The 27,692-nt window shown below is 43.7% G+C and overlaps 1 protein-coding gene and 1 long non-coding RNA gene across 2 annotated transcripts in view; one reads left to right on the forward strand and one right to left on the reverse strand.

Moving 5' to 3' along the window:
- Window positions 1-23: 23 nt before the first annotated feature.
- The window catches only part of tmprss15 (transmembrane serine protease 15), a 30,992-nt gene continuing 3,323 nt past the window's right edge, over window positions 24-27,692 (reverse strand). The window contains exons 6-28 of the mRNA XM_047378396.1: window positions 26,584-26,634; window positions 22,062-22,181; window positions 21,836-21,941; window positions 21,624-21,733; window positions 21,309-21,449; window positions 19,446-19,595; window positions 19,255-19,360; window positions 13,386-13,548; window positions 13,168-13,309; window positions 12,826-12,915; window positions 12,561-12,686; window positions 12,338-12,481; window positions 12,141-12,251; window positions 6,142-6,265; window positions 5,957-6,052; window positions 5,058-5,107; window positions 4,912-4,983; window positions 4,686-4,830; window positions 4,408-4,589; window positions 4,000-4,095; window positions 654-793; window positions 398-452; window positions 24-286 (exon numbers count right to left, since the gene is read on the reverse strand). Of these exons, the coding sequence (XP_047234352.1) occupies window positions 162-286; window positions 398-452; window positions 654-793; window positions 4,000-4,095; window positions 4,408-4,589; window positions 4,686-4,830; window positions 4,912-4,983; window positions 5,058-5,107; window positions 5,957-6,052; window positions 6,142-6,265; window positions 12,141-12,251; window positions 12,338-12,481; window positions 12,561-12,686; window positions 12,826-12,915; window positions 13,168-13,309; window positions 13,386-13,548; window positions 19,255-19,360; window positions 19,446-19,595; window positions 21,309-21,449; window positions 21,624-21,733; window positions 21,836-21,941; window positions 22,062-22,181; window positions 26,584-26,634 (2,645 nt within the window). The 3' untranslated portion in view covers window positions 24-161. The remainder of the gene's footprint in view (window positions 287-397; window positions 453-653; window positions 794-3,999; window positions 4,096-4,407; window positions 4,590-4,685; window positions 4,831-4,911; window positions 4,984-5,057; window positions 5,108-5,956; window positions 6,053-6,141; window positions 6,266-12,140; window positions 12,252-12,337; window positions 12,482-12,560; window positions 12,687-12,825; window positions 12,916-13,167; window positions 13,310-13,385; window positions 13,549-19,254; window positions 19,361-19,445; window positions 19,596-21,308; window positions 21,450-21,623; window positions 21,734-21,835; window positions 21,942-22,061; window positions 22,182-26,583; window positions 26,635-27,692) is intronic.
- LOC124875955 lies at window positions 6,618-7,644 on the forward strand. The gene is made up of 2 exons (XR_007040172.1): window positions 6,618-7,483; window positions 7,579-7,644. It is a non-coding gene; the product is annotated as an uncharacterized LOC124875955 (long non-coding RNA).

Consider the following 27,692-nt stretch of genomic DNA (forward strand, 5'->3'; position numbering starts at 1 on the left):
CTGGCAGCAATCAGTACAGAGAATTCCAGGATTTACACATTTTATTTCTTAAAAATTACATTTTTCAGGTTTAGTAGAATCAACAAACGTTTATAGCTGTGATCAACATCTCATCCATCAGCAGAGAGTTCCAGGTCCAGTTATTAAGTTGATCTGAGTTCTTAAGGATATGAAGAGGAGGAGAAGGAACGTCTGGTCTGAGCAATCCAGGAGACGAAGGCTGAGACTCGGGCGTAGCCTCCAGGTTTTTGAGGACGTCCACAGCCCACCCCGAACGAGGTCACTCCTGTCAGGAACCAATCAGAGAGCAGGTCAGTCAGGGCTCACCATGTGTATGTGTGTGAGTGTGTGTGTATATGTGTGTGTGTGTGTGTGTGAGAGAGAGAGAGAGACTAACCAATCAATGTCCAGCGTCTGTCCTCCTCACACATCAGAGGACCTCCAGAGTCTCCCTGCAAACAGGTGCCACATTATTAGAGAAAAAAACACCTACGTTTCCTGCATAGGTCCCTGACCAATCAGCTCTCAGCTCTGACCAGCTTCAGGTGAACAATCAGTCTATAGATGTTAGATCAACTGAATATTTTCGGGTTATTCTGGACTGACTCTAGAATTCACATAAAACCAGGTGAGTAGACCTGGTTTTATCTTACTTGACAGCTATCGACTCCACCCTCAGGGTATCCTGCACACAGCATGCCAGAGGTGATGGTGTACTCGGGTAGGAGGTGCTGACACTGATCCTGGTCAAGCAGAGGAAGCTGAGCCTCCTGGAGAACATCAGGAAGAGAACCTGAAAGAGAGAGACAGGTGAGACTGCTGAGGAACAAACACACTGGGGTCAGTCAGGTGAAAAGCAGTGAGAGACAAATTGCGGGTATTATTGGGTGGTAGATGGAGAACTTTGAGGTTTTCCATTACTACAGTGACCAAGTCCTTCTCGTTCAAGCAGGAAGCAGAGTCTGATAGAAGGTGAGTCCATCACCATGGCAGAGGTAGCTATGGTATTTTTAAAGCTCCCTGTTCTCAGAGAGCACTGGGAGATGATTGGATTCACACACAGATCTAAAGCCAAAGGCAGAGCCTTGGTAGGCTGCTGCAAGCATCGATATACAGTACAGATCAAACGTTTGGACACATCTTCTCATTCAAAGAGTTGTCTTCATTTTCATGACTATGAATATTGTAGCTTCACACTGAAGGCATCAAAACTATGAATGAACACATGTGGAATTATATACTGAACAAAAAAGTGTGAAACAACTGAAAATATGTCTTATATTCAAGGTTCTTCAAAGTAGCCACCTTTTGCTTTGATTACTGCTCCACACACTCTTGGTATTCTGTTGATGAGCTTCAAGAGGTAGTCACCTGAAATGGTTTTCCAACAGTCTTGAAGGAGTTCCCAGAGATGCTTAGCACTTGTTGGCCCTTTTGCCTTCACTCTGCGGTCCAGCTCACCCCAAACCATCTCGATTGGGTTCAGGTCCGGTGACTGTGGAGGCCAGGTCATCTGGCGCAGCACCCCATCACTCTCCTTCTTGGTCAAATAGCTCTTACACAGCCTGGAGTTGTGTTTGGGGTCATTGTCCTGTTGAAAAATAAATGATGGTCCAACTAAACGTAAACCGGATGGAATAGCATGCCGCTGTAAGATGCTGTGGTAGACATGCTGGTTCAGTATGCCTTCAATTTTGAATAAATCCCCAACAGTGTCACCAGCAAAGCACCCCCACACCATCACACCTCCTCCTCCATGCTTCACGGTGGGAACCAGGCATGTAGAGTCCATCCGTTCAACTCTTCTGCGCCGCACAAAGACACGGTGGTTGGAACCAAAGATCTCAAACTTGGACTCATCAGACCAAAGCACAGATTTCCACTGGTCTAATGTCCATTCCTTGTGTTCTTTAGCCCAAACAAGTCTCTTCTGCTTGTTGCCTGTCCTCAGCAGTGGTTTCCTAGCAGCTATTTTACCATGAAGGCCTGATTCACACAGTCTCCTCTTAACAGTTGTTCTAGAGATGTATCTGCTGCTAGAACTCTGTGTGGCATTGACCTGTTCTCTAATCTGAGCTGCTGTTAACCTGCGATTTCTGAGGCTGGTGACTCGGATGAACTTATCGTCCACAGCAGAGGTGACTCTTGGTCTTCCTTTCCTGGGGCGGTCTTCATGTGAGCCAGTTTCTTTGTAGCACTTGATGGTTTTTGCGACTGCACTTGGGGACACTTTCAAAGTTTTCCCAATTGTTCAGACTGACTGACCTTCATTTCTTAAAGTAATGATGACCACTTGTTTTTCTTTACTTAGCTGCTTTTTTCTTGCCATAATACTAATTCTAACAGTCTATTCAGTAGGACTATCAGCTGTGAACTGTATCCACCTCCTGCACAACACAACTGATGGTCCCAACCCCATTTATAAGACTTGAAATCCCACTTATTAAACCTGACAGGGCACACCTGTGAAGTGAAAACCATTTCAGGTGACTACCTCTTGAAGCTCATCAACAGAATACCAAGAGTGTGTGGAGCAGTAATCAAAGCAACAGGTGGCTACTTTGAAGAACCTAGAATATAAGACATATTTTCAGTTGTTTCACACTTTTTTGTTCAGTATATAATTCCACATGTGTTCATTCATAGTTTTGATGCCTTCAGTGTGAAGCTACAATATTCATAGTCATGAAAATAAAGAAAACTCTTTGAATGAGAAGGTGTGTCCAAACGTTTGGTCTGTACTGTATATATTACTGGACTGGACATGGCCTCTTGGCCGCTATAGGTGGTGACCCTGCACACAGGCGCCATTGCTATGCATTGAGTCAACAGGACCATTCTGACTTGATGCATCTGTCACTAAAACGGTCGTAACTCCTTATTTTTTATCTGATTTTTATAAAATATGACTCACATTATAGCTGAGAAAATTGCTGATGTTATGATACATAGAAATATGTCCTCTCCCTAAACATAAATCTTTCATTGTGTAAACTGAGCATTATAGTGCTGACAGGTCTACCTACTGGGGTACAAAGATCTCCATGCCATCAGCTGGTTTTTATCAGCTCAGCTGCATAGTTGTGACTATTGTTGGTTTCTGACAGCTTATTTTCAACATATGACAGAAGTCTTTCTGCTGCATGTTTTACTTATTCTGTTCAGCAGCAGATAGCTCTGATCCACAGCTATCCTGGACAGGTGGACTGAGGACATATTGGACACGTCTGTCCATGTTTACAGTGCCCTTAAAACAGTCAAACCCTAAACATTTCAAAGCATTTATAGAGACAGAAAACCATGTGAACTGTAGCTTCACATGTTTAGGTTTTCATTTTAATACAATTTTGTCAAATGTTTGACTTGTTTAAAAGAAGAATATCAACAGTTTCTATTAATAAAACTATCATAGGTCACGTTTATTTATTTTCTTTATCTTATTTATCTATCATACAGACTTGTGTTGGTAAAAGCTTTATGGCAGACTGCAGACCTCAAGTCTGAGCCTGTAGTTCTCAACCACATAAAGGTGGATAAATGGAGCTGCTCTTCCTCTGAATTCAAAGAAATCAACTGAAGTGGTTCATCTGATCAGGGTGCTGGTGGTTGCCTCCCTTTTGAAGTTTACTAGGCACTTTCCACTCCACAGACACCTCAAGGCAGAACCCAGAACTTGATGCAGGGACATCGTTCTAGTCTGGGATCTTAGATAAATGTGTAGCTTATGGGAGGAATGTCTGGGCTTCACACCTAGACGCGTTCCCCTATCACCTGAATTTTGATATGTGGAAGATGTTTGGCTGAATGACCCACCTTATAGACGAGAGACACACAATGAACAAACACATCCACTTGTATTCAGGTACATGAGTGGATATTAAAAAAAGGGCAGAGCAGTGACATAGAGTCTCAATCGTCATCATGGCAGTGTGTGATCCTGCTTAGATGTTTCAATGCTGGCGTCTGATGTGTGTGTGATGTAGTGTTATTGTGTCTAACCTCCTTCTGCTTCTCGTCCCCAGCCTGCAATGAAACATTTCCTTCCTGCAGTGAAACTCTGGCCTTGGGCAGGTAAACACACCGGTTGCACCCACTCTGCAACACAAGGAAGGTTTCTCAGCTCACTTAGCAGTCATCATCGACCTGACAGACAACATTCAGGGCTCAATCAGAAGGGTTTACATTCTGCAGGTTTTATAAGGCCATTTTCAGGTGTCAGGTAAACGTTCCTGCATTAAAGCAGGGGCTGCCTTAAACCTGACAGACAAAACTAAGGGCACAATAACCTTCCATTTTTCAATTGTTCTGCTAGATTTACAGAAAAAACTTTAGATTTAGCTTTCAGATGAAAGTTTCTGAGTTTTAAGGGTTCATCAACAACCTAACAGACTCTCAGGTGTTACTGACGGGTGAAGTTGATTGGCTGCTGCAGATGCATCATAGCGATGTCGCCATGTTTGGATAGTCTGTTGTATTCTCTGTGGATGACGATCTGATCGACTCGTCTGGTCTGAACATCCTCAGAGTTTGTGTTGGACTGAACGTGAAGGCCGAGGACAGCTGACCAGTAGTTCAGGTGGACGTTCTTCCTGTTGGACAAAGGGGGAAATATACAGGAGATAGCCCCACCTGCAGGCTGGATTTAATGTGTTCTCGTAATGTCAGCTTAATGATGCTCCTCTCACCCATAGACACAGTGCGCAGCTGTCAGCAGCCAATCACTGCCGATCAACGAGGCACCACAGACATGGCGTCCCCTCCAAAATAAAGACACCATCCAAGGCCATGCCCCCCTCACCGCATTGCCTCCGCCCACAACTCTTCCCTCACCTGACAAAGACAAACTGCTGTCAGACCATGCCCAACAGGGTCCTGTATAGCTTAAACCTAGAACAGATTCCAGGTTCTTACCATCTACATGTTCACTGTCCTCTGATTGGTCCAAATCTCTTGTCACATTGCTGACCAGACGCAGTCCACAGGCTGTGGACACAAGCAGGGATATTAAAACTACTAAAGTTAAATATTTCGTTTCCTTCTCACACAGATTTACTCACGTTTGTTGGTGCAGTTCAGAGAAATAACCTCCCCATTGCTGCAGGTTTCACTGTGGAAACAAGTTACATCATCAGACTGTGGGTTCTTCTGGACAGGGTCTAGTTCTGTTTCTACACATCAAGAGTCCAGCAGAGATTTTGGAGCATCAGCTTCTGCCTTTAAGACTTCAAGACATATTTTCTGGGGACATCTATGCATTTTTCACCAAGACGAAGGAAAACCATCTTCTAAAGGCCTGGCTGATGAACAGGAGGGTACAGCTGCTAAAAATATATTGAGCTCATGTGGACCAAAAGGAAATACAATACAGACCAAATTAAATCACTGAAGGAAAGAGAAGTTTAATATCTGTCCTCAAGGAGTCCTCCAAATTTTAGATGTGTTTCTGCTCCAGCACAGCTAATACAAATGGCTGAATTACCCCTTCTGTAATGGCCCAGTAATGACTGGACCATTAGATTCTGGTGGAAAATAAACTTTGATAGATTGGTTGGTGTGTTGAACCATGAAAACATTTTAACCATACAGGAAACTGGTCCCCGAGGACTGACTTTACCTTGACCCAATCATTAGATGCAGATGTGTTCAAGCAGGGAAATATCTAAACCAGGGGTCTCTAACTCCAGTCCTCGAGAGCTACTATCTTGCAGCTTTTAGATGCATACCTGCTCACCATGCCATCAAGTTTGATAAAGGCCTGGGAACAAGCTATTCAGTTGATTCAGGTGTGTTGGAGCAGGGATGCATCTAAAAGCTGCAGGATAATAGTTCTCATGGACTGGAGTTGGAGACCCCTTATCAAAGCCATGTAGGAGACCTGCCCATTGCTGCTGCAGTGTTGCAAATCAGTGATTCTAGTTCTTATTTATGGTCTTGTCCTGGTTCTGATTTTCCTGACCTCACACTTGTATTCATTGTTCCATTACTGGTGACTGTGATGGTTACAAATGGTGAGTCCTGAGGCAGAACTGGTAGCAGAGACGCTTCTCCAGACCTGCAGACAGTCAACATCAATGTTCAGAACAAGTTCTGATTCTACTGGAACTGTCTGCAGCTCCCTGTCCCCTGACAGGTTATGCATACCTGTGTCCTAGGTACTGACAGGTAAAGTCAGACAGCTGACGGTTCCAGTTGTCAGAACACACGGTGTGCAGAGTGGAGACGACCTGAAACTGGAGGCGACTGGACCTGTTTACCTGCAAAATAACTGATAAACAAACAGGTAAGGAGTTGTTGCCTGAGATTGATAAGTGTTGAGTCCGATACAAACTGATAGTCAGACTATCACATATTAACTGAGAGATCAGCTGAGAGTCAGGTAGGAGCACAGACAGGTTATCAGTGATGTCTCTGATTTATGAACGCCACCTTAATTGAGCATGAGGAAGGAGCCTGAAAGGGGTAACATAAAGGAGTTGAGTTATGATGACCTGAAGGAGCAGCTGCTCATGTTTACAGGCGCTGTGGTCAGACTCTCATTTTTTCAATATCTAGTGGCCATCAGTGGTATTACACGCCAGGATACCTGTCAGCAGGTGAGACATGGTGATGACTGCAGCTTTTCCTCCATCAGTTTGTGGGCTGTGATGCTCTGTGTTTCCATGGTAACAGGATACCTAATAGGACTGTTTACCCGTTTCAGTGTCCTGTTACCGTCCAACTGAAGAACAGACAGATCAGAATTAATTACAGCAACTGGGACAGAACTAGCTTTCATTTTCTCTTGTTCTGTTAGACACCTGATCAGACCTCTGGTGGGTCAAGCTGTTCTGGTGAAGTTGTGGCTGTTGTAGGTTAAAAATGACAGAACCTAAATTCTGCAGATTTAGGAACTCAGGTGGAGACCAGTTAGCTCTCCACTTGTCTGTGGACTGGTGGGACTCACTGGGTGTCGGGTTCTGGGAGCTTGTCTGTTTTCTGCTTGCTGCTAACCTTATTCGTCCAGCAGAGGGTGTCGAGCTACAGGAGGAATGTGGACAGGTGTTTCCCATCTTCTGATCGCCGTGTATGCTACTTAAGCCGTGGCTGCCTGCTACTCGTCGCCTGAGTGTTGAGCCTATGTGGTAATCATCTCGAGCCAGTTTTTGGGTTTTGATCTGCTCTGTTCCTTTCTGACATTTGTGTTTTTGCCTTAGGTATCAGTAACCTTGATGTCCATCGATCCCTTAACTATTCCTCGAGCGCTTGGAGCCTTTTGGATTACCTGTCTGGAATTCTACGTACACTCCTGGACTGAGCAATCTTCACCTTTTACTGGATCTGTGCTACATTACGACAAGCGTACTTCTCCTGCAGACCTGTCCACCCTCCTATGTAACTCCTGCTTCACCTTCCGCTCGCTTTCCACAGAAAGCACGTTTCGCTGTGAGCTCTACTTCAGTTCTCCTAAACCCTGTCTCCCCTGGCGGATTCTGTTCACTCTCTAGTAAGAGCATTTATTTATATTCATGATATTTATATTTATATATTTATATATACATTGCCGTCCTGTTTTCTTATCAGTTCTTTTTTCTCGCACAGTTGGAGAGACCAGATCCCTGTCATCCCTGTGTAGAATTTAGAAATAATAAACTTCTTTTCACCGTTTGATGCTCTCTACTTGTGTTCTTTCTGCATGTGGGTCAGATCAGTGTCAAAAATGATCTCACTGGGACTGGGTTGGTATAAATTAACACCAATAAAAATCAGTTGCTGAAACCAGGAGAGACTGGTTCTGGTTCTGTTTGAGTTCTACTACTGGTAAAGGATTCTGTATTCTGCTTCGGAAGCAGTGAACACTGATTGAACCAGGATAAGTTTATGATGTAAAACCGTCCAGTGCTGGGAATTAACCAATTTTACCTTGTCTACATTGGTTCTTTGTTACATCACATATTCTCACATATAAACCCCTTTCATGATCAAGCGCCATCATACATCAGAAAGCAGATTGGTCCATATGTTCCTAACAAAACCCTCCACTCTCAGACTGGTGGTTTACTGGTGGTTCCTCTCAGAGAGCTTCTATCTTAGCCTAAACATTCCTGCCAAGGACTCCCAGCTTCAGACTGATTCAGATCTCTGCTGAGAGCGACTACAGATTCCTCTTAGTGAGGAGGTGTGGTTGACCTTTAACCTGTCCTGCTGCTGAAACTATTTAATTTCCTCCTAGAGGGATGATAAAGTTAATCTTATCTCTATATTAATAATTGTATGATTGTTCTAGAAGTTTCTGTTCTCATTGACTCGACTGTTTAGGGGGTGGATCTCTGCACCATGGAGCTGGTAGCGTTTTATTCATTCACTGTTGTTCATTGGAGGAGAAGATCTCTCCTAATGCTTTCTCTCTTGCTCTCGGTGGAAAACATACACATTTTCTCTCCCTCCCTCCCTGCTGATCCCTGCTTCTGCTTTTTGTCTGTGTTTTTCTCAGAGCCTCGCTTTGCATATCCTCCAAACTTGTAAATTATGGATTTGATCAGCTGGTCTCTCAATGTAATTGATCAAATTTCTTTTCAACGGGAAGACAGGGTAAAGGAGAACCTCTTGTCCAGACGGGACGTTCTTCTCTGGAAACACAATGGATTCTTGGCAGCAGTGGAAGATTGTGTTCCTGACTACGATGTCGGTCGAGGACGTAGAAAATGTGTACATATTTGGACTTTTGATAACAGGATTTCTGCTTTCTGGAGTTGGTGGTTACCTGGCTTATCGAGTGATTCGCAAAACTTGGGCGGCTGTTCAAAGCTTTCTAAAGCTGCCTGCGATGTTAGATGGAGTCTGTAGAGCGATCAACACTCAGACTGAAATGTTAAGAGAACAGAATCGCAAGCTGGACACGATTCTTGAACAGAATCACAGCCTGGCAGCGGTTGGACTCAGAGGTTAAAGGATATAATCTTGGAGAAGTTGTACGTTCCAGATCTGCAGAAAGTACCAGAAATTTGGCTATTTGGATTCACAATTGAGACACACCAGTAAAACTCTTCAGTTGGTTGGAAATTCACAACTGCCTGAACCACAACATTTATTGTTTTTCTAAATCTGGCGTCCCAATGTGGCCAGACTCCACACCCTCCAACAAATGGCGTACTGGCCTCCAACGTCTCACGACACTCAGGTCTACATCCAAAGATGCTTAACCTGCTGCCAGTTTCAGCCATACCAGCCAATCAGTCAACCTCCGCTTCAGCGAAGGGGGGTTACATTACCTTGGTTCCACCTTCAGACCAACTGGGTCGAACAAGCTCCAAAATTAGCAGGAGGTAACAAATTCCTCCTAACTGTGACATGCAGCTTCATTAAGTCGGTTGGGCGCTTGTCAGAAAAGATTGACACTGTCATCCCAGCTGCTGCTCTTTAGCTGAACCAGATGAAGTCCTACATCGAACTCTCCTCCCCAACAACAGAGCTTGTCTCCATGTCCGGGAAAGGAGAGACCAGTGCATAGGACCAGTTTAAATAGGTGCATGTTTCATAAACTCACACTAACATGCTGTAACCAGTAACAACTTTCTTCAACAGAAACAGTTAAACCTATAACTACCTTCTAGGACACAGTGTTAAACTGTAAATTGGCACAATAATTTCTCATTAACACTCTGCATGCACAGCAGACCCTCACAGAAGTGATTAAGAATGATGTAATGGACACACACGTTGCCAGAGATTTAATGCAAAATCTTATTAATAGAGGTTGGTTCATCTGTAGAGAGTCCCATCAAGGCACAGATATCTACTGGCCTAGTTCTGCTGAACTTAGTGGAGAAAATCCTAAGTCCACCACAGCAGACACCTTGCAACCTCCACAAACACACCTGGCTTATAGCCTAAGTAGTGCAGTTCAATTATTCTTTTCTCCCTCTTTTCACATCTAGATAGTTTAGAGACAGGAGTCATATTAAACCCCATAATCTTTTGGAAGAGCTAATGGTTTAAGCCTAAACCTGTTTTAAACGTTGGTTTTGTTAAAGATTACACACCACATACAGGCAGGTCAACCGTTTACAGGCCAAGATTGATTCCCTCACATTCATTTCCCCACAGTTCATAGCACCACCTTTGCCAATGACACAGGCAGGTTCCAGTGCCTAATAGAAGTTGGACAAATAAGCTATGAACCATGATTTGATTTTGTTTTTATATATATATATATATATATACATATACATGTACTGTATCTTTTTATTGTAGTTTCACTTTGTCTCAGGGTTACCAAAGCTGATGACCAAAAGAATGTAATGATGATATGAATGTATTGTCCTGTATTTTCTCATTGAACAACATAGAAAGGTATGAGTCAGAGTTTAGCCCTGCCCAGGCTAACCTCTATCCTGCCCAATCATAGGCTTTTGAGGAACGAACTGAGTGGTGAACCTCCATTCCTGCCAACAGGAACACAGAGACAGTTTGTTTTGCTTTACTTCACCACAGATCACTGATTGTTCAACTAAGGACAGAATGGTCTCAGTAGCTTCAAAGACTGCGATTCATCTCACTCTTTGAACCTAGGGGGGAATGTTGGACCATGTTTTGCTTAATATTGGACCATTTGTAAGTTCCTGGACGCTACCAGGCCGTCTGGCATCATCGGCCATTTTGTATCCCAGGATAGTCCGCTGCTTCAAATCCCAGCGGGCACCGTGGCTGATATGATGGGGCCGTTCCAGTTCTGACGTCACAATGGGCTATTTAACAAAGTGAGCCCTTTAAGGAGGTGCTTTCAGCTTGGGACCGAGACGCGATTACCACGCAACTGGAGCATCACTTTGGACAAGAAATCCCACGTGGCCTTTATACTAAACGAATTAAGCTTACAGGAATAAGAAGGCTTGTAAGTTTTCAACTTTACCAATCGAAGACGTGGGTTTAACATGTAACCAAAAAAAACACAGAGTTTTCAAGGAGACGCAATTTTTCCCCCTTGTTTTTTTTTGTTCCAGTCAACTAGTGACGGTCTGTCATATTTTTCACCTTTCTGCCAAGAAGGCCACAAGGACGATAAACGGACTGCTTTGCTGAGTATCCGCAGACGCGTGGAACTCTTCAACCCCTTTCTCTCTCTCCCTATGCTCAGAGGAGACATCAAAATCCATCCTTTCCTTTTATTTTTTTTATTAGAAATAGCTTGGGCAGGGTAGAGTAGGGATTTAGTGTGATTTAGAATCGCCACTTTTAGTCTAATGTGTTCTGAATTGTATGTGCATGCCATTGTTTTTTGAAACTTGATTGCTGTTGAATTTTGGAGGCCGCCGAGTCTCACAAGTTGTGTTTTTACTGTCTGGATACCTGAACGCAAGTGCGCTGTGAAACTGGACTGCTATAATAACCGTATGGTGAAAATCAACCATTTTCTTTGTCTTCAACTTCGTGCTGTACTAGCTTGCTGGCAAACGTTTTATTATCCTTTGTCCTCTGGGTTTACAACTTTGCTTGGGGAAGTTTTATGACTGCCTGTGTCACAGTGAGCTACACTTGGAGGAGGGGGGGCGCTCCCATATTATCACTTGTTACCATAACTGGTGGTTGGATTTTCATACACGCTCCATGTAGTTTTGTTCTGTTTTGTTTTATTCAGTTTAGTTTGATATTTTACCCTTTTTAGTAGAACTTTGCTTGCTTGATTAGGTGAAAATTATTGTATCGGAAGAGCGAATTGGATCAGGGCTGTTGATTTAATAAATATAAACGTAGATAAAGAGAAAGCGTTTGTGTTTATTTTGTGCAAGAGTGATTTGTCAGTCAAAATAAGGCTTAAGTTCTCCACGTTTTGGCAGAAACGGTTGACTAAACAATGACATCTAGTAATAGTTATAAACTATTACTGAGAATTTAATAATTGTAATTATCAAAAGCTTTGAGCCACAATTACAACACCAGAGGACATCTCTGGTTTCGATTCATAAATAAGGATTTTTGGTTAAGAAATTAATTTTCTCAAATTATGATTTTTAATTATAATTCTTGATAAATATTAATTAATCAATAATCATAATCCCAACAGTTATCATCATGTCTCCGTTCTGGAAACCTTTCAACACAAACAGAAACAAAATCCTGACTGTTTGCTGACCCGGTGGACTGATTACCAACCAGTGACGTACCACAGTCAGCTTCATCAGAACCATCAGGACAGTTGACCACGCCGTCACATTGACCGTTACCATGGATGCAAGCTCCCATCTGACATTGGAACTGAGCAGCTGCACATGGAGCTGTTCATAAATAGACCATCATCAGCAACAATCAGAACATCCAGTCTGAGAGGACCAAGAGTCTCTGAGGTGTGATGTGATCTCACCTGGAGACCCCAGGTCCACCCCACTGGTGAAGTTGGCTCTGAATCCTCGACCATAGCCCCCGCTGTCCGTAAAGAACCATACTGTCACCTGATTGGATGTCGAGAACAAGTCATGGGCGGGTCCTGTGCTGCCAGTGAGGACAGCTTGAAGAAAAACAGCAACATGCAAGTGAAAACAAAGTCACCTGTCAACTCGAAGAGGACAGGTAAAATACAAACGTACCCATTAAGGTGGAGTTTAGCTCCGCCCCATCTCGCACCTCCACCATGTCATAGGTTGCCTCCACATCAAAGTCCAGGAAGTGGAGCTGAATGTTCTGACCCTGTAGAGCATGTAGAGTCCACAGACCTGCAAAACATAATCATGGTTTTATCAGACACGAAGAGACACTCAGTCAGACACATTAGTTGATTCACAAAGTCACAGGGAGGAGTCAGACTGTGAGAACAGGTGGAGACAGAGGTGGAGTCAGAACAGATGTACTCACACTTTGCCATATTTCCATAGGAATGTGGGTAGTTTGGAGAGCTAAAGGTAGAATTTGGCTCCCAGAGGTCCAAAGGTCCTCCACAGTCAGCTGAACCACTCAGAGCAAAGGGGGCAGTGTTACAGGATGCAGGTTACAGTTGTGAACATGGCTTTCCTCAGTACAGTGTTAAGATTGATAGGAAGACAACAACATTATACAGTACTGAATAAGAAAGGATTATTTACTGGTTGAAAACAAGTACTCCACCCAAAGGGGGCGTGGCCTGAGATTTACCTTGTATGGGGGTGTGATCAGATATGCCACTTTGCCCTGTAACATTTAATCTGGCCTGTGACCCACCTGGTATGGGTGGCATAGTGGTTGGAGGTGGGACGTTGGTTGGCTCTGGGGGGGCATTGCCACAGGGATCAGAGCTCAGTGTGATGTCATCCAGAGCTATGTCGTTCCACGTGCCTCCCTTCTTCAGAGCTTCAAACTCCACCTGCAGAGGTCACATGATGACTCAGGTGGCCAGTGAGACTGGTTGATGTATGGACCTTCTGGGTGATGTCACTGACCATGGCCTCCGACGTTAGGTTTAGGGTCACCTGGCCGTAGTTCCAGGTGTTGCCATAGTTACCATCTTTCTGGAACAGCACGATGACATCAGCATATGGCTGTGATGAAAGTGGACTGAGGAAGACTCTGAGACGGTGGACGTCCTCACCAAACATATGATACCTGCAGACACGTTTACCTGTTAACTCAGAGAAACTCCCCGTTTGCTCACTGGATTCACACCAGAGAGCAGAGCGGCATGCAGGGTAGATGCCGCTCATGTGCTCTAAGAGATCTCTTCAGAACTCTTAGAGCAGATCTAAGCATGTAGCCCCTTCAGATCTCTTAGAGCATTATTGTCAATCTGAAAGCCCGCGGGCCACATCCAGCCCGGGAATGAATTATTCTTGGCCCGCATGGTAGTTTTTAATTACTATTAGAGCTGGCCCGCTGGTATTGTACCCACCATCATAATACTACAAGTCCCACAATGCACTGCCCATTGGGCGCGTACAAGTCCCTGGCTCCCTCCTTAATCAGCAGCTTTATGCAGCTATATGTTCGTGCATGTTCGGGCAAAGCTGTATCTCTTCTTTGCACAGACAGTGTGGCTGTGATGAAAGAAAACAATATAAGACGACACTAAGAAACGTGACACCATGACCGATACAAGACTCTGGACATGAAACAAAGGTTTCAGAACTTAGAAGAATTGAAAAAATCACCCCAAAGGTTTAAATCACCGCCAGTCTAAGTCTTTTCTGGAGGTGTTAAATTCAGAATATGGTCACTTGCCCTATCACACAAAAACTCTGTAAACCTGGTGCTGACTTCAGCAGACATTTTTGCGACCCAGTTAGTATCTGCATTTAAAACGTGCTAAATCTTGATGCAAAAACAGCCCTGCAATCTATTTTTAGTTTTGATAAGTCGTGTTGCAGGTGGTAAAATCCCCCTCCCATGTCCTTCTATGTAATGTAATATCCTCCTCCCATAATTTTGGGTCTTTTGGTCATTATCCTTTATTTTGTTGTTGCTGTTCAGCACATTTTACAAACACATGACTTGCACCTGGTTTGTAGATCAGCTTTGCGGATGCAACCCAGTTTGTACACGGTTTTGTTCACAAAAACCTTTTGAAGATCAGGCCCCAAGTATCTGGTTCATACAAGCGAGCATCACTGACCTGCAAACTGAGCTTCAACAGATTTTCAGTATATAATGCAGTTTCATTTTGAGTATTTTGTTCTCTTGCTACTACAGGACTACATTTGATTTTTCTTTGAATTCTGAATGAGGTATGAATGTTTGAAGATGTTATGATTTGGGGTTGTTTGGTTTTTGGTTTCTGGGTTTTTGTTGGTCTTATTCACAGTTCAAGTTTTGAATCATGTTTCTGTTTATTTTCCTGGTCATGCTTTAGTTTTGTCGTCTTGTTCATGTTTTGTCAAGTTTGGTTTTCGGATCTGGTTATGCTTTTGCTTCATGTTTTTCTAGTTTCTGTTAGTTTGTGTTCAAGAGTCTCTGTTTTGCTCCAGCCACGTTTTGTTCTGTTAATTCGGATCACCTGCACCTATTAATCTGTCTTCTTGTTTCACCTGGTCACACTACATAAATACACACCTGTTCTGTCATTCATTGCGGAAACATTTCTCATATCATGTCTTGTTCTCAAATCATGCTCTTGTCTTGCTTTGTGGATCATGCCAAGCCCGTCCTGCCTGTCTGTTTATTGTTTTGTTCCTGCCTCTTCTGAGAGTGAGTTTTTGTTTTATATTAAATCGTTTTTGCACTTACCATCACGCTGCCTGCTCGTCTGCATTCTGGGGTCCTATCTCGCAAGCCATAACACAAGAAAAATGTGTTTACTTGAATTTACTCTGGAATAATTACAGATGGAGCCATAGGCAATGAATGCAACTGATTTTATTTATTTTTGACATGTTACTATTTGAAAGCAGTGATGAGTATCTTTCAGACATCACCCACATACTTCTCAACCTAACAAGTTCTGAAATAACATGTCAGGCTTTTGAGTCTTTGTTGTTTTATATCACCCCATGGTTGTAATGGGCTTTGTGGTAGGTCCAGGTTCAGCATGTGCAATAAGGTCATTTTGACAAGTTTTTAATAAACATTGTACTGGTTCAGCCCTCGACTTGTGTTATTTTGAAACGTTTGGCCGTCTGTGTATTTGAGTGTGACACCCCTGTCCTAGAAAAAGCAGCAGCAGAGTGTTACCATGAATTATAATTCATGGCACATGGCACATAGTTGATAATGTTAGCTGACGCACACAGGTGGCAAGAAAAACATGTATTGTCTACATGGCAAATACTAGGTCTGTCTTTAGCTACGGTATCACTTGCTGCTTTGGTACCCTGACTTTAAAGGCAAAAGCCCAGATTCATAATCTGGTAAAGACTATGGACTATGGACACCCCATTACTTCAACCTTCCAAGATCTGTTTGAACATACCATCCTAAGACATACTCTTCTCCATGGATGTATGACGTCAAGGGGGGAGTCCCGCGGTTCCTTTATATGAAAATGAGGTTTTTAGGATTAAAAACCAAATTTTCTTCATTTGAAGATTAGCAAATAGGTTTGCGTGTCATTTTATACACGCAAACCTGTTTGCTAATCTACAAACGAAGTGCTAATCGATTTGCGTGTGTAAAATCAGTGAAACAGCGGTTGCAAACTTTTTTGTGTATTTCCCTTACGAATATGCAGAACATATGAAAATTACCCAAATGCGCAAACATATGGGAGGGGGAAATGTAAATGTAATCCCTTATCACCTGCAACGGATTGCAGTGCTGCTTCTGCGTCTAGATTTAACACATTTAAAATGCAGGTACTAACTGAGATGCAAAAATGTCTGCTGTCACTGTGGCCAGAAGGAGGCATGGATAGAATGACATGACAGAGAGAGAGAAACGTCTGTTCACGTGTCAACAGATTTACATTGTCAAAAATAAAAATAATAGAAATAGATGAAAAAAGAGGATTCTACGTAGGACTATCTAAGGTCTGATTTGGAACCAATCACAAACAGAAGCAATGACATGTCCTATGATAAAACTCCATTGAACATTGTTGGGACCCACAGCCATGGATACAACATGAAAGATGCGGTACAAACTTTTCTGTAACTTTGAAAATAATTGCATTTAACCAACTTCCAGCCCAACTTAGGAGGGGGGGTAGCAGCGGACTTCCCATGATGCCACTGGCTGTATATAAGCACTGGCTGTACACAGCGCGCTAATGTCTCTTTGCTGGCAAACAGACATAAACTCTTCAAACTGCATCCAAGGGTGTCATACGCGATCATATGCACAAAGTTAAGTACGAATGAATCACTGTTTGTGTACCCGGTATTCATTCATGAAAGCTACAGAAAGCAAACTGTTTCCAGAGAATTCCCTGCAGAGACCCTGTCTCTACGACACCTAGTGGAGCGGTTTCCCGGTCTCAAGGAGGACAACAGAGACCGCATCACCGTGGTAACGTGCAGTTTGGTCGGCCGAACAGAACGAGCCACCAGCCACAGCTCCGGAGGTTAGCTGTAGCTAACCTTTTGTTCACAGAGTTTCTTCAAACTTCGCCGTCGCGCAGACAACTTTCCCTCAGCACGGTTCATGAGAGGTTAGGGTTTGAGCAGAGTGATAGAAGTGATTTAGGATGAAATGGTCTAAACATTTTTTCGTTTTATGAAGTTTTGTTTTGTTTGTGAAACTCAGCTATCTTGGTGCTAGCAGGATATCTGCAGCACACATGCTCAGTTTTGTGTTCTGTGTTTGTTGGTGTGTGTTTTTCAAAGTTAAGACAAACTTTATTAAAGGGTGATTTGAAACACAGAAGATTGATCATAACGCACCGTCCGTGCTCATGCATTTTAACCCTTTTATTGACGGTATTTTTAAACATGTGTTTGATTCTGGTAAGAAGCTATCAGCTTCTTTTCTTAGCTCTAACTGCTAACAGGTAAGAACACGTGCATACGTAAGCCCATTTCTCCAGAAAGATTTGGCTCTTTTTCCAAAATATTCCCTTAAATATTTTACCATTTCCTTTAATAATGTTTCTTCAAATATTATTTTAATAAATAAAGAAAGCTAATGAGAGACCGTTGAGAATTAGTCATCCAGAAGGTTGGTTTTATTCAGCAGATAATTATTTAAAACATTATTTTATTAAAATAATGTTTTATCTGATATTGCATTGTGAATGGTTGTCTAAACGTTTGCTGATTATTGCCTAAGTTAGTTCCAAGACTAACTTAACTTCATTTCTGGATTTTTCAAGATTAGTCTTCATTATTCTTTAATTCTGCTTGGTAGTTTAGTTGAATTGTTTTAGCAAAGTAAAGAGTTTGTTGATTGAAATATGTTTGACTTTGAGTTGACTTATTTTTGTTAATAAATTCTTGTATTTTAAGAAATTGTGTGAATTTATTCCATATATGTGCAGAGTTTATGCTGTTCAATAATGTCAGAGCTCATCTCACACCTTTCTATTTTGTCCTAATACCATCGCCTTAATGGGCTGGTATTCACAGGACAACCCTTAACAGACCGGAATATTATTTGATACAATATTAAAGTAGGGCTGCACGGTGGTGCAGTTGGTAGCAATGTTGCCTTGCAGCAAGAAGGTCCTGGGTTCAATTCCTGACCGGGGGTCTTTCTGCATGGAGTTTGCATGTTCTCCCCGTGCATGCGTGGGTTCTCACCGGGTACTCCGGCTTCCTCCCACAGTCCAAAGACATGCCTGTTAGGTTAATTGGTCTCTAAATTTCCCTCAGGTGTATGAATGAGTGTGTGCTTGGTTGTTTGTTTGTTGCCCTGTGATGGACTGGTGACCTGTTCAGGGTGAACCCCGCCTCTCACCCATAGACTGCTGGAGATAGGCACCAGCTCCCCCGCAATCCAGTATGGAAGAAGTGGTAGAAAATGACTGACTGACTGATATTAAAGTATTGATATTAAATAATATATTCAGATTCATAGTCACAACAACATACAATCCTTGATAATCACATGCAACATGCCCACTTATTGAACAAGCAATTTGGGGCCCCCTATTAGGAGCCTTTGAATATCAGGGCCTAAGTTTTACTACACATCTATATGTATGGCAATTAATATTTTTATACCATTTGGTCTTCTCATATCCCCAGTCGTTCGTGGCAGATAGCCGCTCACACTGAGCCTGGTTCTGGTTCTGCTGGAGGTTACTTCCTGTTAAAAGGGAGTTTTTCCTCTCCACTGTCGCTACATGAATGCTCAGTATGAGGGATTGCTGCAAAGTCAACACCAGTGACTGTCCACTGTCTCTACATGCTCATCCAGGAGGAGTGAATGCTGCAAGTCACTGACTGGATGCAATCTGCTGGGTTTCCTTAGATAGAAAAAACTTTTAACCAGTTTGAATAATAAACGGAATTTAACTGCACACTTTGATTACTAGGATCATCTGGCATGGATGTACTTTTAATTTGTCTGTATGATTGAAGTGGACTACTATACTGCTGTATATTTTAGCATAGAAATGCGTCTGATAGGGTTGTTCTTTTGTAAAGTGCCCGGAGACGACGTTTGTTGTGACTTGGACCTGTATCAAAAAACTTTAGCAAAACTGAACTGGTCTTTGGCCACAGATGATCCCCTGGTATCACTACTTCATCCTTAATAATAACCTTATTTCACAGTACAACACTCTTCACACAACATGATGGATCCGTTAGTTGTATTTGCTGATACCCCAAAAAGAAACAGTAACTACGGGGATGATGACATGCAGCTCTCCAGCTTATATCAAGCACTTCACATCGATATTCTATTTTTCCGTTGTTTACATGTTTGTTTGTTGTTGTTTACCAGAAGCTCAGGCACATGGGCTGTGTGGGCAGAGTAAGAGGGAGGCTCTGGATCCTGAAGCTCTTCTGCCATTGGCCAGGACTCAGAGGAGTGACGATGTAGAAACCTATCAGAGATCAGATATGTTTCTGTATAGAATCATCCTTTAATGACAGAAACATGACAGGTCATGACCTCCTGTTCTAACCTACCTGAACTATTCCCTAGAGTATGATCAGCACTTGGGCCTGTTGACGGAGGATAGGTGGAACCACTAGCTCTGATCCAGTCACCTTCATCATCCTGCTGCTGCCTCCAGAAACACACACCATCCTCAAAGCTGCAGCTGAGCTTCTCCTGGTCTAAAAACACAAAAACATCACTAAAAATATTCAACAAGGTTAGGGTTCTGTGTATAGAAAACATTTGGTTCTGTTTATAAGAACGGGGTTAAGATTTGATTTATAGACCAGTGTTAAGGTTCAATTTATAGAACAGGATTGGTTCTGTTTATAAAACAGGGTTGGATTTGTTTATAGAACGGGGTTGGTTCTGTTTATAGAATGGGGTTGGTTCTGTTTATAGAACGGGGTTGGTTCTGTTTATAGAATGGGGTTGGTTCTGTTTATAGAACGGGGTTGGTTCTGTTTATAGAACGGGGTTGGTTCTGTTTATAGAACAGGGTTGGTTCTGCTTATAAAACAGGGTTGGATTTGTTTATAGAGAAGACGGCACCAAGTAGTTCTGTTCTTGTTTTATTTTTGTTAGTACAATAGAAATACGATAAAGTAGGATTTTAGAGCAATTTAGAATCGCCACTTATTATAGTTCAGTGTGTTCTTTGCAATGTCTTACTAAAGCTTTGACTGCTGTTGGACTCTGAAAGTGTGCTTTGAAGCTGTGTGTGTGTCTCAATGTGTTTTGAACACCTGAGCGTGGACTCAGGTGAACTTAAAAGTTGGGCTGTTAGAGGTTCTCAGAAGCCCTGCAGCTGCAGCTAGAACCTCATGGTGGAACACTCACTGTCTTCACTGTTTTTTCATTGGTTGCCGCCTAAACATTTTACGACCCATTGGGTTTCACTAAGCTCCCACTTTGGGGGTTTTATGACTGCGGGTTGGTGGAGGCCATTACAAAAGGGGCTGCCAATGTGAACATATTGCTGTCTACTGGTTACATGACCCACATTCCAAGTAAACCCAAGGCTTTGTTCCATTACCATTTTTGCCCATAATCTGCTGGTTTGACTTTCATAGATACTCAATGTTGTTTTATTTTTGTTTGGTTAGTCATTCTACCCCTTTTTGTGTAGAATTTGGCATGCTTGATTAGGAGAAGATTATTAAATCAGTGTATCAGGGCTGTTGATTTAATAAATGTTCATGTAGATAAAGAGAAAGCGTTTGTGTTTATTTTGAGCAAGAGTGATTTATCTGTCAAAGTAAGATCAAAGTTCCGCCATCTTAGGTGAAGCAGTTGATTAAACAGTGACATTTAGCGTGGTTTTGTTTAATAATGATCAATTATTAATGATAATTTATTAATTGTACTTATTAAGGGCTTTGAGCCCATAATCACAACACCAGAGGACATCTCTGACTTCTATTCGTAAGCAAGAAATCATTTTTCTGAATTATGATTTTTAATTAGGGCTGCATGGTGGCGCAGTTGGTAGCACTGTTGCCTTGCAGTTCGACTCTCGGCCGGGGGTCTTTCCGCATGGAGTTTGCATGCGTGGGTCCTCCCACAGTACAAAGACATGCCTGTTAGGTTAATTGGTCTTTAAATTGCCCTTAGGTGTATGAATGAGTGTGTGCATGGTTGTTTGTGTGTTGCCCTGTGATGGACTGGCGACCTGTCCAGGGTGAACCCCGCCTCTCACCCATAGACTGCTGGAGATAGGCACCAGCTTCCCCGCAACCCACTATGGAATAAGCGGTAGAAAATGACTGACTGACTAATCCTTACATAGAAAAGGGTTGGTTCTGTTTATAGAACAGGATTAGGGTTCTGTTTATAGAGCAGGGTTGGTTGGAACAGGTTTAGTTTTGTCTGCAGCTGCAGTCATGTCTTACTTGACAGTTCTGAGGTGTCGGCTGCTCTGTAGGTAGCTTTGAACCCTGATAGACTGTTGAAATCATCAGATGTAAACTCCACAGTTGATTGGTCGGTCAGCAGCCACACAGTACCAGGAGGGGCGGAGCCTGAGAGTTCAGCTGCCAATCAAATCAACAGGTGAGTCATCTGGTTTTGCAGCTGCAGGAGTCAGCAGTTCGTCATGTTTCAGAGAAACACTGAGAGGTGTTATTGGTTCACTGGATCCCGAGACCATTCTCCTGCTGAGATGAACACAGAATAAACAGATCTGTTCTCATGTTGTGACCTCCTACCTCTTAGAACTCTGTTTTGTCCAACTCCTTCATACAGCCTCAGGGCATCAACATTCGCTTCAGTCTCAAACTGATGGAAGTTAAGCTTAACGGAAAGTCCCCTGTTGACCCTGAACACATCATGACAGAAGAAAATACAACATTCCACCTTAAGAGGAAACCCTTGTCAGAAAAGACCTTCAGAACGGTGTGTTCTAGTTGGTGTGTGGGACCTGATAATCCAGCGGCAGAAGATGCTGCTGTTGTAGGTCTCGGACTCTGATGATGTAAAAGATCCATTTGATCCCTCCAGCACAAATTGTCCATCGCATGCTGTTCCTAGGGAGTGACAGGATACAGGAAGTGACATCAGCACCTGAACCTGCAACAGTCCTGCTGTCAGCTTCAATGATCAAAACATCAGCTAAAGATCTTTGGTTAACAGAAAGCTTAACTGACCGCAGGAAAAGGAAGCTTCATCAGAGGAGTCCGAACAGTGGGAGACTCCATCACAGAGCCAAGCAGTCGGAACACACATTGACCCATCAGAACAGGTTGTCTGACCAGGAGGACAAGTAACTGCAAAAGAATAGATCCATTGGAGACTGAACAGATCTGCTGGATACTAAACTGGACCATTAGAGGCTGACAGACTGACTGAAAAGAACTGTTAAAAATCTAACTGCACACATCTGGTTCGGATCAAAAGAAAAGACGCCTCCCCGGTAAAAACATTTGTCAGGACTGGAGCCTCCGTGGGACTGGAGCTCACTCAACAAAGGTTCTGACCAGTTGTTGAACCATGAATTCAGAGGGACTAAATCTTTAGCATTGCAGAATTGCAGTTTATGTGTTTTGTGGATCTGGCCATGACAATGCCCCATTTAAAGTATTTTGTGGGGGTATCATAGGATAACTTGGGTTCTTCAGCAAAAGCTGTTGGTGGTGCTCTGCAACAGCATTTCAATGTGTTGTGATGGAGAGGAAGGTCTTAGTGCCGGCAATGCAGACCAAACTCCTGCTCGGCTGGTAGAGAGACCGGATGGCCCCTAATAAAGGGCCCCCGATTCCATACTCCTGGAGCACACCCCACAGGGCATCACGAGGGACACAGTCTAATGCTTTCTCCAGGTCCAAAAAACACATGTGGACCGGTTGGACAAACTCCCATGAACCCTCGAACACCCTGTAGAGGGTATAGAGCTGGTCCAGTGTTCCACGGCCGGGACGAAAACCACACTGCTCCTCCTGAAGCTGAGGTTCGACTATCGGCCGGACTCTCCTCTCCAATACCCTGGCGTAGGCCTTACCAGGGAGGCTGAGGAGTGTGATCCACCTGTAGTTGGAACACACCCTCCGGCCCCCCACCACCCCAGTCTGCCAGTCCAGAGGCACTGTCCCTGACCTCCACGCAATGTTGAAGAGGCGTGTCAACCATGACAGCCCCACAACATCCAGATACTTGAGGTACTCAGGGCGGATCTCATCCACCCCTGAAGCCTTGCCACCATGGAGCTTTTTAACCACCTCGGTGACTTCAGCCTGGGTGATGAAAGAATCCAACCCTGAGTCCCCAGCCTCTGTTTCCACCACGGAATGCGTGATGGCAGGATTGAGGAGATCCTCGTAGTAATCTTTCCACCGCCCAATAATGTCCTCAGTCGAGGTCAGCATCCTCCCACGCCCACTATAAACAGTGTTTGCGAAGCACTGCTTCCCCCTCCTGAGGCGCCAGACGGTTTGCCAGAATCACTTTGAGGTCAACCGGTAGTCCTTCTCCATGGCCTCACCGAACTCCTCCCAGGCCCGAGTTTTTGCCTCTGACACAGCCCGGGCCGCAGCACGCTTGGCCTCACGGTACCCATCAGCTGCCTCAGGAGTCCCACAAGCCAACCACAGCCGATAGGACTCCTTCTTCAGCTTGACAGCATCCCTTACTGCCAGTGTCCACCACTGGGTTCTGGGATTGCCACCACGACAGGCACCGCAGACCTTAAGGCCGCAGCTATGGGCAGCAGCATCAACAATAGATGCGGAGAACATGGTCCACTCGGACTCTATGTCTCCAACATCCCCTGGAATCTGGTCAAAGCTCTCCCGGAGGTGGGACTTGAATACATCCCTGGCCATGGGCTCCGCCAGGCATTCCCGGCAGACCCTCACTATGCGCTTGAGCCTGCCGAGTCTGTCCGGCTTTCTCCTCCTCCAGCGGATCCAGCTCACCACCAATGTGGTGATCAGTGGACAGCTCAGCCCCTCTCTTCACCCGAGTGTCCAAAACATGCCGCTGAAGGTCTGATGATACGACAACAAAGTCGATCATTAACCTCCTGCCTAGGGTGTCCTGGTGCCAAGTGCACTGATGGACACCCTTATGTTTGAACATGGTGTTCATTATGGACAATCCGTGACTAGCACAGAAGTCCAATAACAAAGCACAGAGCACTGTGCAAACATTTTAGGCAGGTGTGAAAGAAGCATGAAAGCTTTTCAACACAGAAAGCTTTAAAAAAAAAATGGAAGTGTTGATTATTTATTTTCATCAATCGACAAAATGCATTTGTATATTTGTATATACAAATATACAGTGCCTCGCGAAAGTACTCGGCCCCCTTGAACTTTTCAACCTCTTGCCACATTTCAGGCTTCAAACAAACAGATATAAAATTCTAAGTTTTTTGTGAAGAATCAACAACAAGTGGGACACAATCGTGAAGTGGAATGAAATTTATTGGATGTGTCAAACTTTTTAACAAATAAAAAACTGAAAAGTGTGGCGTGCAATATTATTCGGCCCCTTTACTTTCAGTGCAGCAAACTCAGTCCAGAAGTTCAGTGAGGATCTCTGAATGATTCAATGTTGTCCCAAATGACTGATGATGATAAATAGAATCCACCTGTGTGTAATCAAGTCTCCGTATAAATGCACCTGCTCTGTGATAGTCTCAGGGTTCTGTTCAAAGCACAGAGAGCATCATGAAGACCTAGGAACACACCAGGCAGGTCAGAGATACTGTTGTGGAGAAGTTTAAAGCTGGATTTGGATACAAAAAGATTTCCCAAGCTTTAAACATCCCAAGGAGCACCTTGCAAGCAATCATATTGAAATGGAAGGAGTATCAGACCACTGCAAATCTACCAAGACCCGGCCGTCCTTCTAAACTTTCATCTAGAACAAGGAGAAGACTGATCAGAGATGCAGCCAAGAGGTCCATGATCACTCTGGATGAACTGCAGAGATCTACAGCTGAGGTGAGAGAGTCTGTCCATAGGACAACAATCAGTCGTACACTGCACAAATCTGGCCTTTATGGAAGAGTGGCAAGAAGAAAACCATTTCTCAAAGATATCCATAAAACGTCTCGTTTAAAGTTTGCCACAAGCCACCTGGGAGACACACCGAACATGTGGAAGAAGCTGCTCTGGTCAGATGAAACCAAAATCAAACTGTTTGGCCACAATGCAAAACGATAGGTTTGGCGTAAAAGCAACACAGCTCATCACCCTGAACACACCATCCCCACTGTCAAACATGGTGGTGGCAGCATCATGGTTTGGGCCTGCTTTTCATCAGCAGAGACAGAGAAGATGGTCAAAATTGATGGGAAGATGGATGGGGCCAGATACAGAACCATTCTGGAAGAAGACCTGTTGGAGTCAGTAAGAGACCTGAGACTGTGACGGAGATTTATCTTCCAACAAGACAATGATCCAAAACATAAAGCCAAATCTACAATGAAATGGTTCACAAATAAACGTATCCAGGTGTTGGAATGGCCTAGTCAAAGTCCAGACCTGATTCCAATCGAGAATCTGTGGAAAGAGCTGAAGACAGCTGTTCACAAACGCTCTCCATCCGACCTCACTGAGTTCAAGCTGTTTTGCAAGGAAGAATGGGCAAGAATTTCAGTCTCTTGATGTGAAAACTGATAGAAACAAACCCCAAGAGACTTGCAGCTGTAGTTGGAGCAAAGGGTGGCGCTACAAAGTATTAATGCAAAGGGGCTGAATAATATTGCACGTACCACTTTTCAGTATTTTATTTGTTAAAAACGTTTGACACATCCAATAAATTTCATTCCACTTCACAATTGTGTCCCACTTGTTGATTCTTCACAAAAAATTAGAATTTTATATCTTTATGTTTGAAGCCTGAAATGTGGCAAGAGGTTGAAATGTTCAAGGGGGCCGAATACTTTCACAAGGTACTGTATATATATATAGATATATATACAAAGGAAGTGGCTGATATGACCAAATCCTACCAATGACTAAAGAGGGTTGGTCTGAAGGACAGCACAGAAGCACTGATCATGGCAGCAGAGGAACACGCCTTGAGCCCCAATTCAATCTACCTACTGAGACAAGATCCCAGGGGCAGGATGTGCAAAGTGGAACCAGAACAAATCCAGTATCTTGCAGCAGAGTTTAAGATACTGGCAGGACATGGAACACCATAACCAAGTAGCCGGTATGGTGAAAACAAAATGGAGACCGAAGGTGGTGGAAAATAACCAAGCTAATAAACAAAATGGTAATGGCCAACCAACCAGACATTGTGGTGAACGATACGCAGCCAAGGACAGCTGCTGTGATCGACACGGCCATCTCAAACGGTGGAAAAGTGGGAACGTGAGAAAGTGGAGAACTAGCAGGGCCTCAGGGAAGAGCTAGATAGAGAGACTGGCAGGTCACTGCAACAGTAGTGCCCATAGTCATTGGAGCAGTGACCCCACACCGGAGACGTTGCTCCAACAGATAACTGGAGAAACATTAGAGATCTTAGTCTAGAAGTGCACAGTCCCAGGAACAGTATAGACAATGCAAGATACCTCTGGTAGACCTCTGGTAGAGGCCTGGAGCTTGAGATGAGCAGCCACCCACTCCAATCAGGAAACCGGGGAGTGGGTGAGAGAAGAGTTTAAAAAACCATTAGAGGTTCTATATATGAGGTGTAACAGAGCACCTGAATAAGACTCACCTGCTGTAGATGTGACTGTTGTGGCTACAGGTGTCGTCTGTTCAAGTTTCTCTGCAGAAACACAAACAGCTGCTGGTTGATTTGAAGAAGTAGAACTGAACAAGTGTGCAGCTGCAGGAGGCTGAATTACAATATTCCAGACTGGAAAATGTAGACCACAATTAATCTGACTAAATCTAATAAAACTGATCCAATCCAGTTTAATGTTAATTTAAAGTGGTCTAATTATTAAAATCTTACTCATACTAATTTAAACCACATTGATCTTATTAATCTGATACAGAATGATTTACTTAAACCTCTAAATTTTAAAGTCCAGATTCAGTCCAGGTATGTTTGAACCAGATCATCTCTTGTTTAAATAGGAAACACTGTTCAAGTTTCTTTGCCTAGAAGTTCTCCCTCCTCTAATAGAGGATGTGATTCTGCCTACCTCCTGCTGGTTGTTTGGCCCTCCACAACATTATCTCATGACAGACATCAGTTCAACTCAGACCTGTTTCTTGCTGAATATCCTGACTCAAATAATTAAAATGAATTGAATCTCCCCTCCTTGAACCGCCACCTTAACGTGTTGGAGGGGTTTGAGTGCTCGAATGATCCTAGAGGCTATGTTGTCAGGGGCTTAAATGCCCCTGGTAGGGTCTCCCATGGCAAACAGGCCCTGGGTGACGGGTCAGACAAAGAGCAGTTCAAGACACCTTCATGAAGACTACACAATCGAGGCACGTGATGTCGCCCGGGGTCCCACCCTGAAGCCAGATCTGGGGCTGGGACTCGTCGGAGAGCGGCTGATGGCCGGGTTGCTCCTCGCAGGACCCAGCCGGGCCAAGCCTGAACAAGAGATGCGAGGCCATCCCCCAGTGGGCCCACCACCTGCAGGGGTAAACATGAGGGACCGGTGCAAAGAGAATCGGGCAGCGGACGAAGGTGGAGACCTCGGCGGCCCGATCCCCGGATGCTTAGGCTGGCTCTAGGGACGTAGAATGTCACCTCGCTGGGGGGGAAGGAGACTGAGCTTTTGCGGGAGGTTGAGAGATATCGACTAGAAATAGTTGGGCTCACCTCCACGCACAGCGTGGAACCCATCTCCTTGAGAGGGGCTAGAC

The sequence above is a fragment of the Girardinichthys multiradiatus genome, chromosome 11 (genome assembly GCF_021462225.1).
Source record: "Girardinichthys multiradiatus isolate DD_20200921_A chromosome 11, DD_fGirMul_XY1, whole genome shotgun sequence".
Lineage (NCBI taxonomy): Eukaryota > Metazoa > Chordata > Actinopteri > Cyprinodontiformes > Goodeidae > Girardinichthys > Girardinichthys multiradiatus.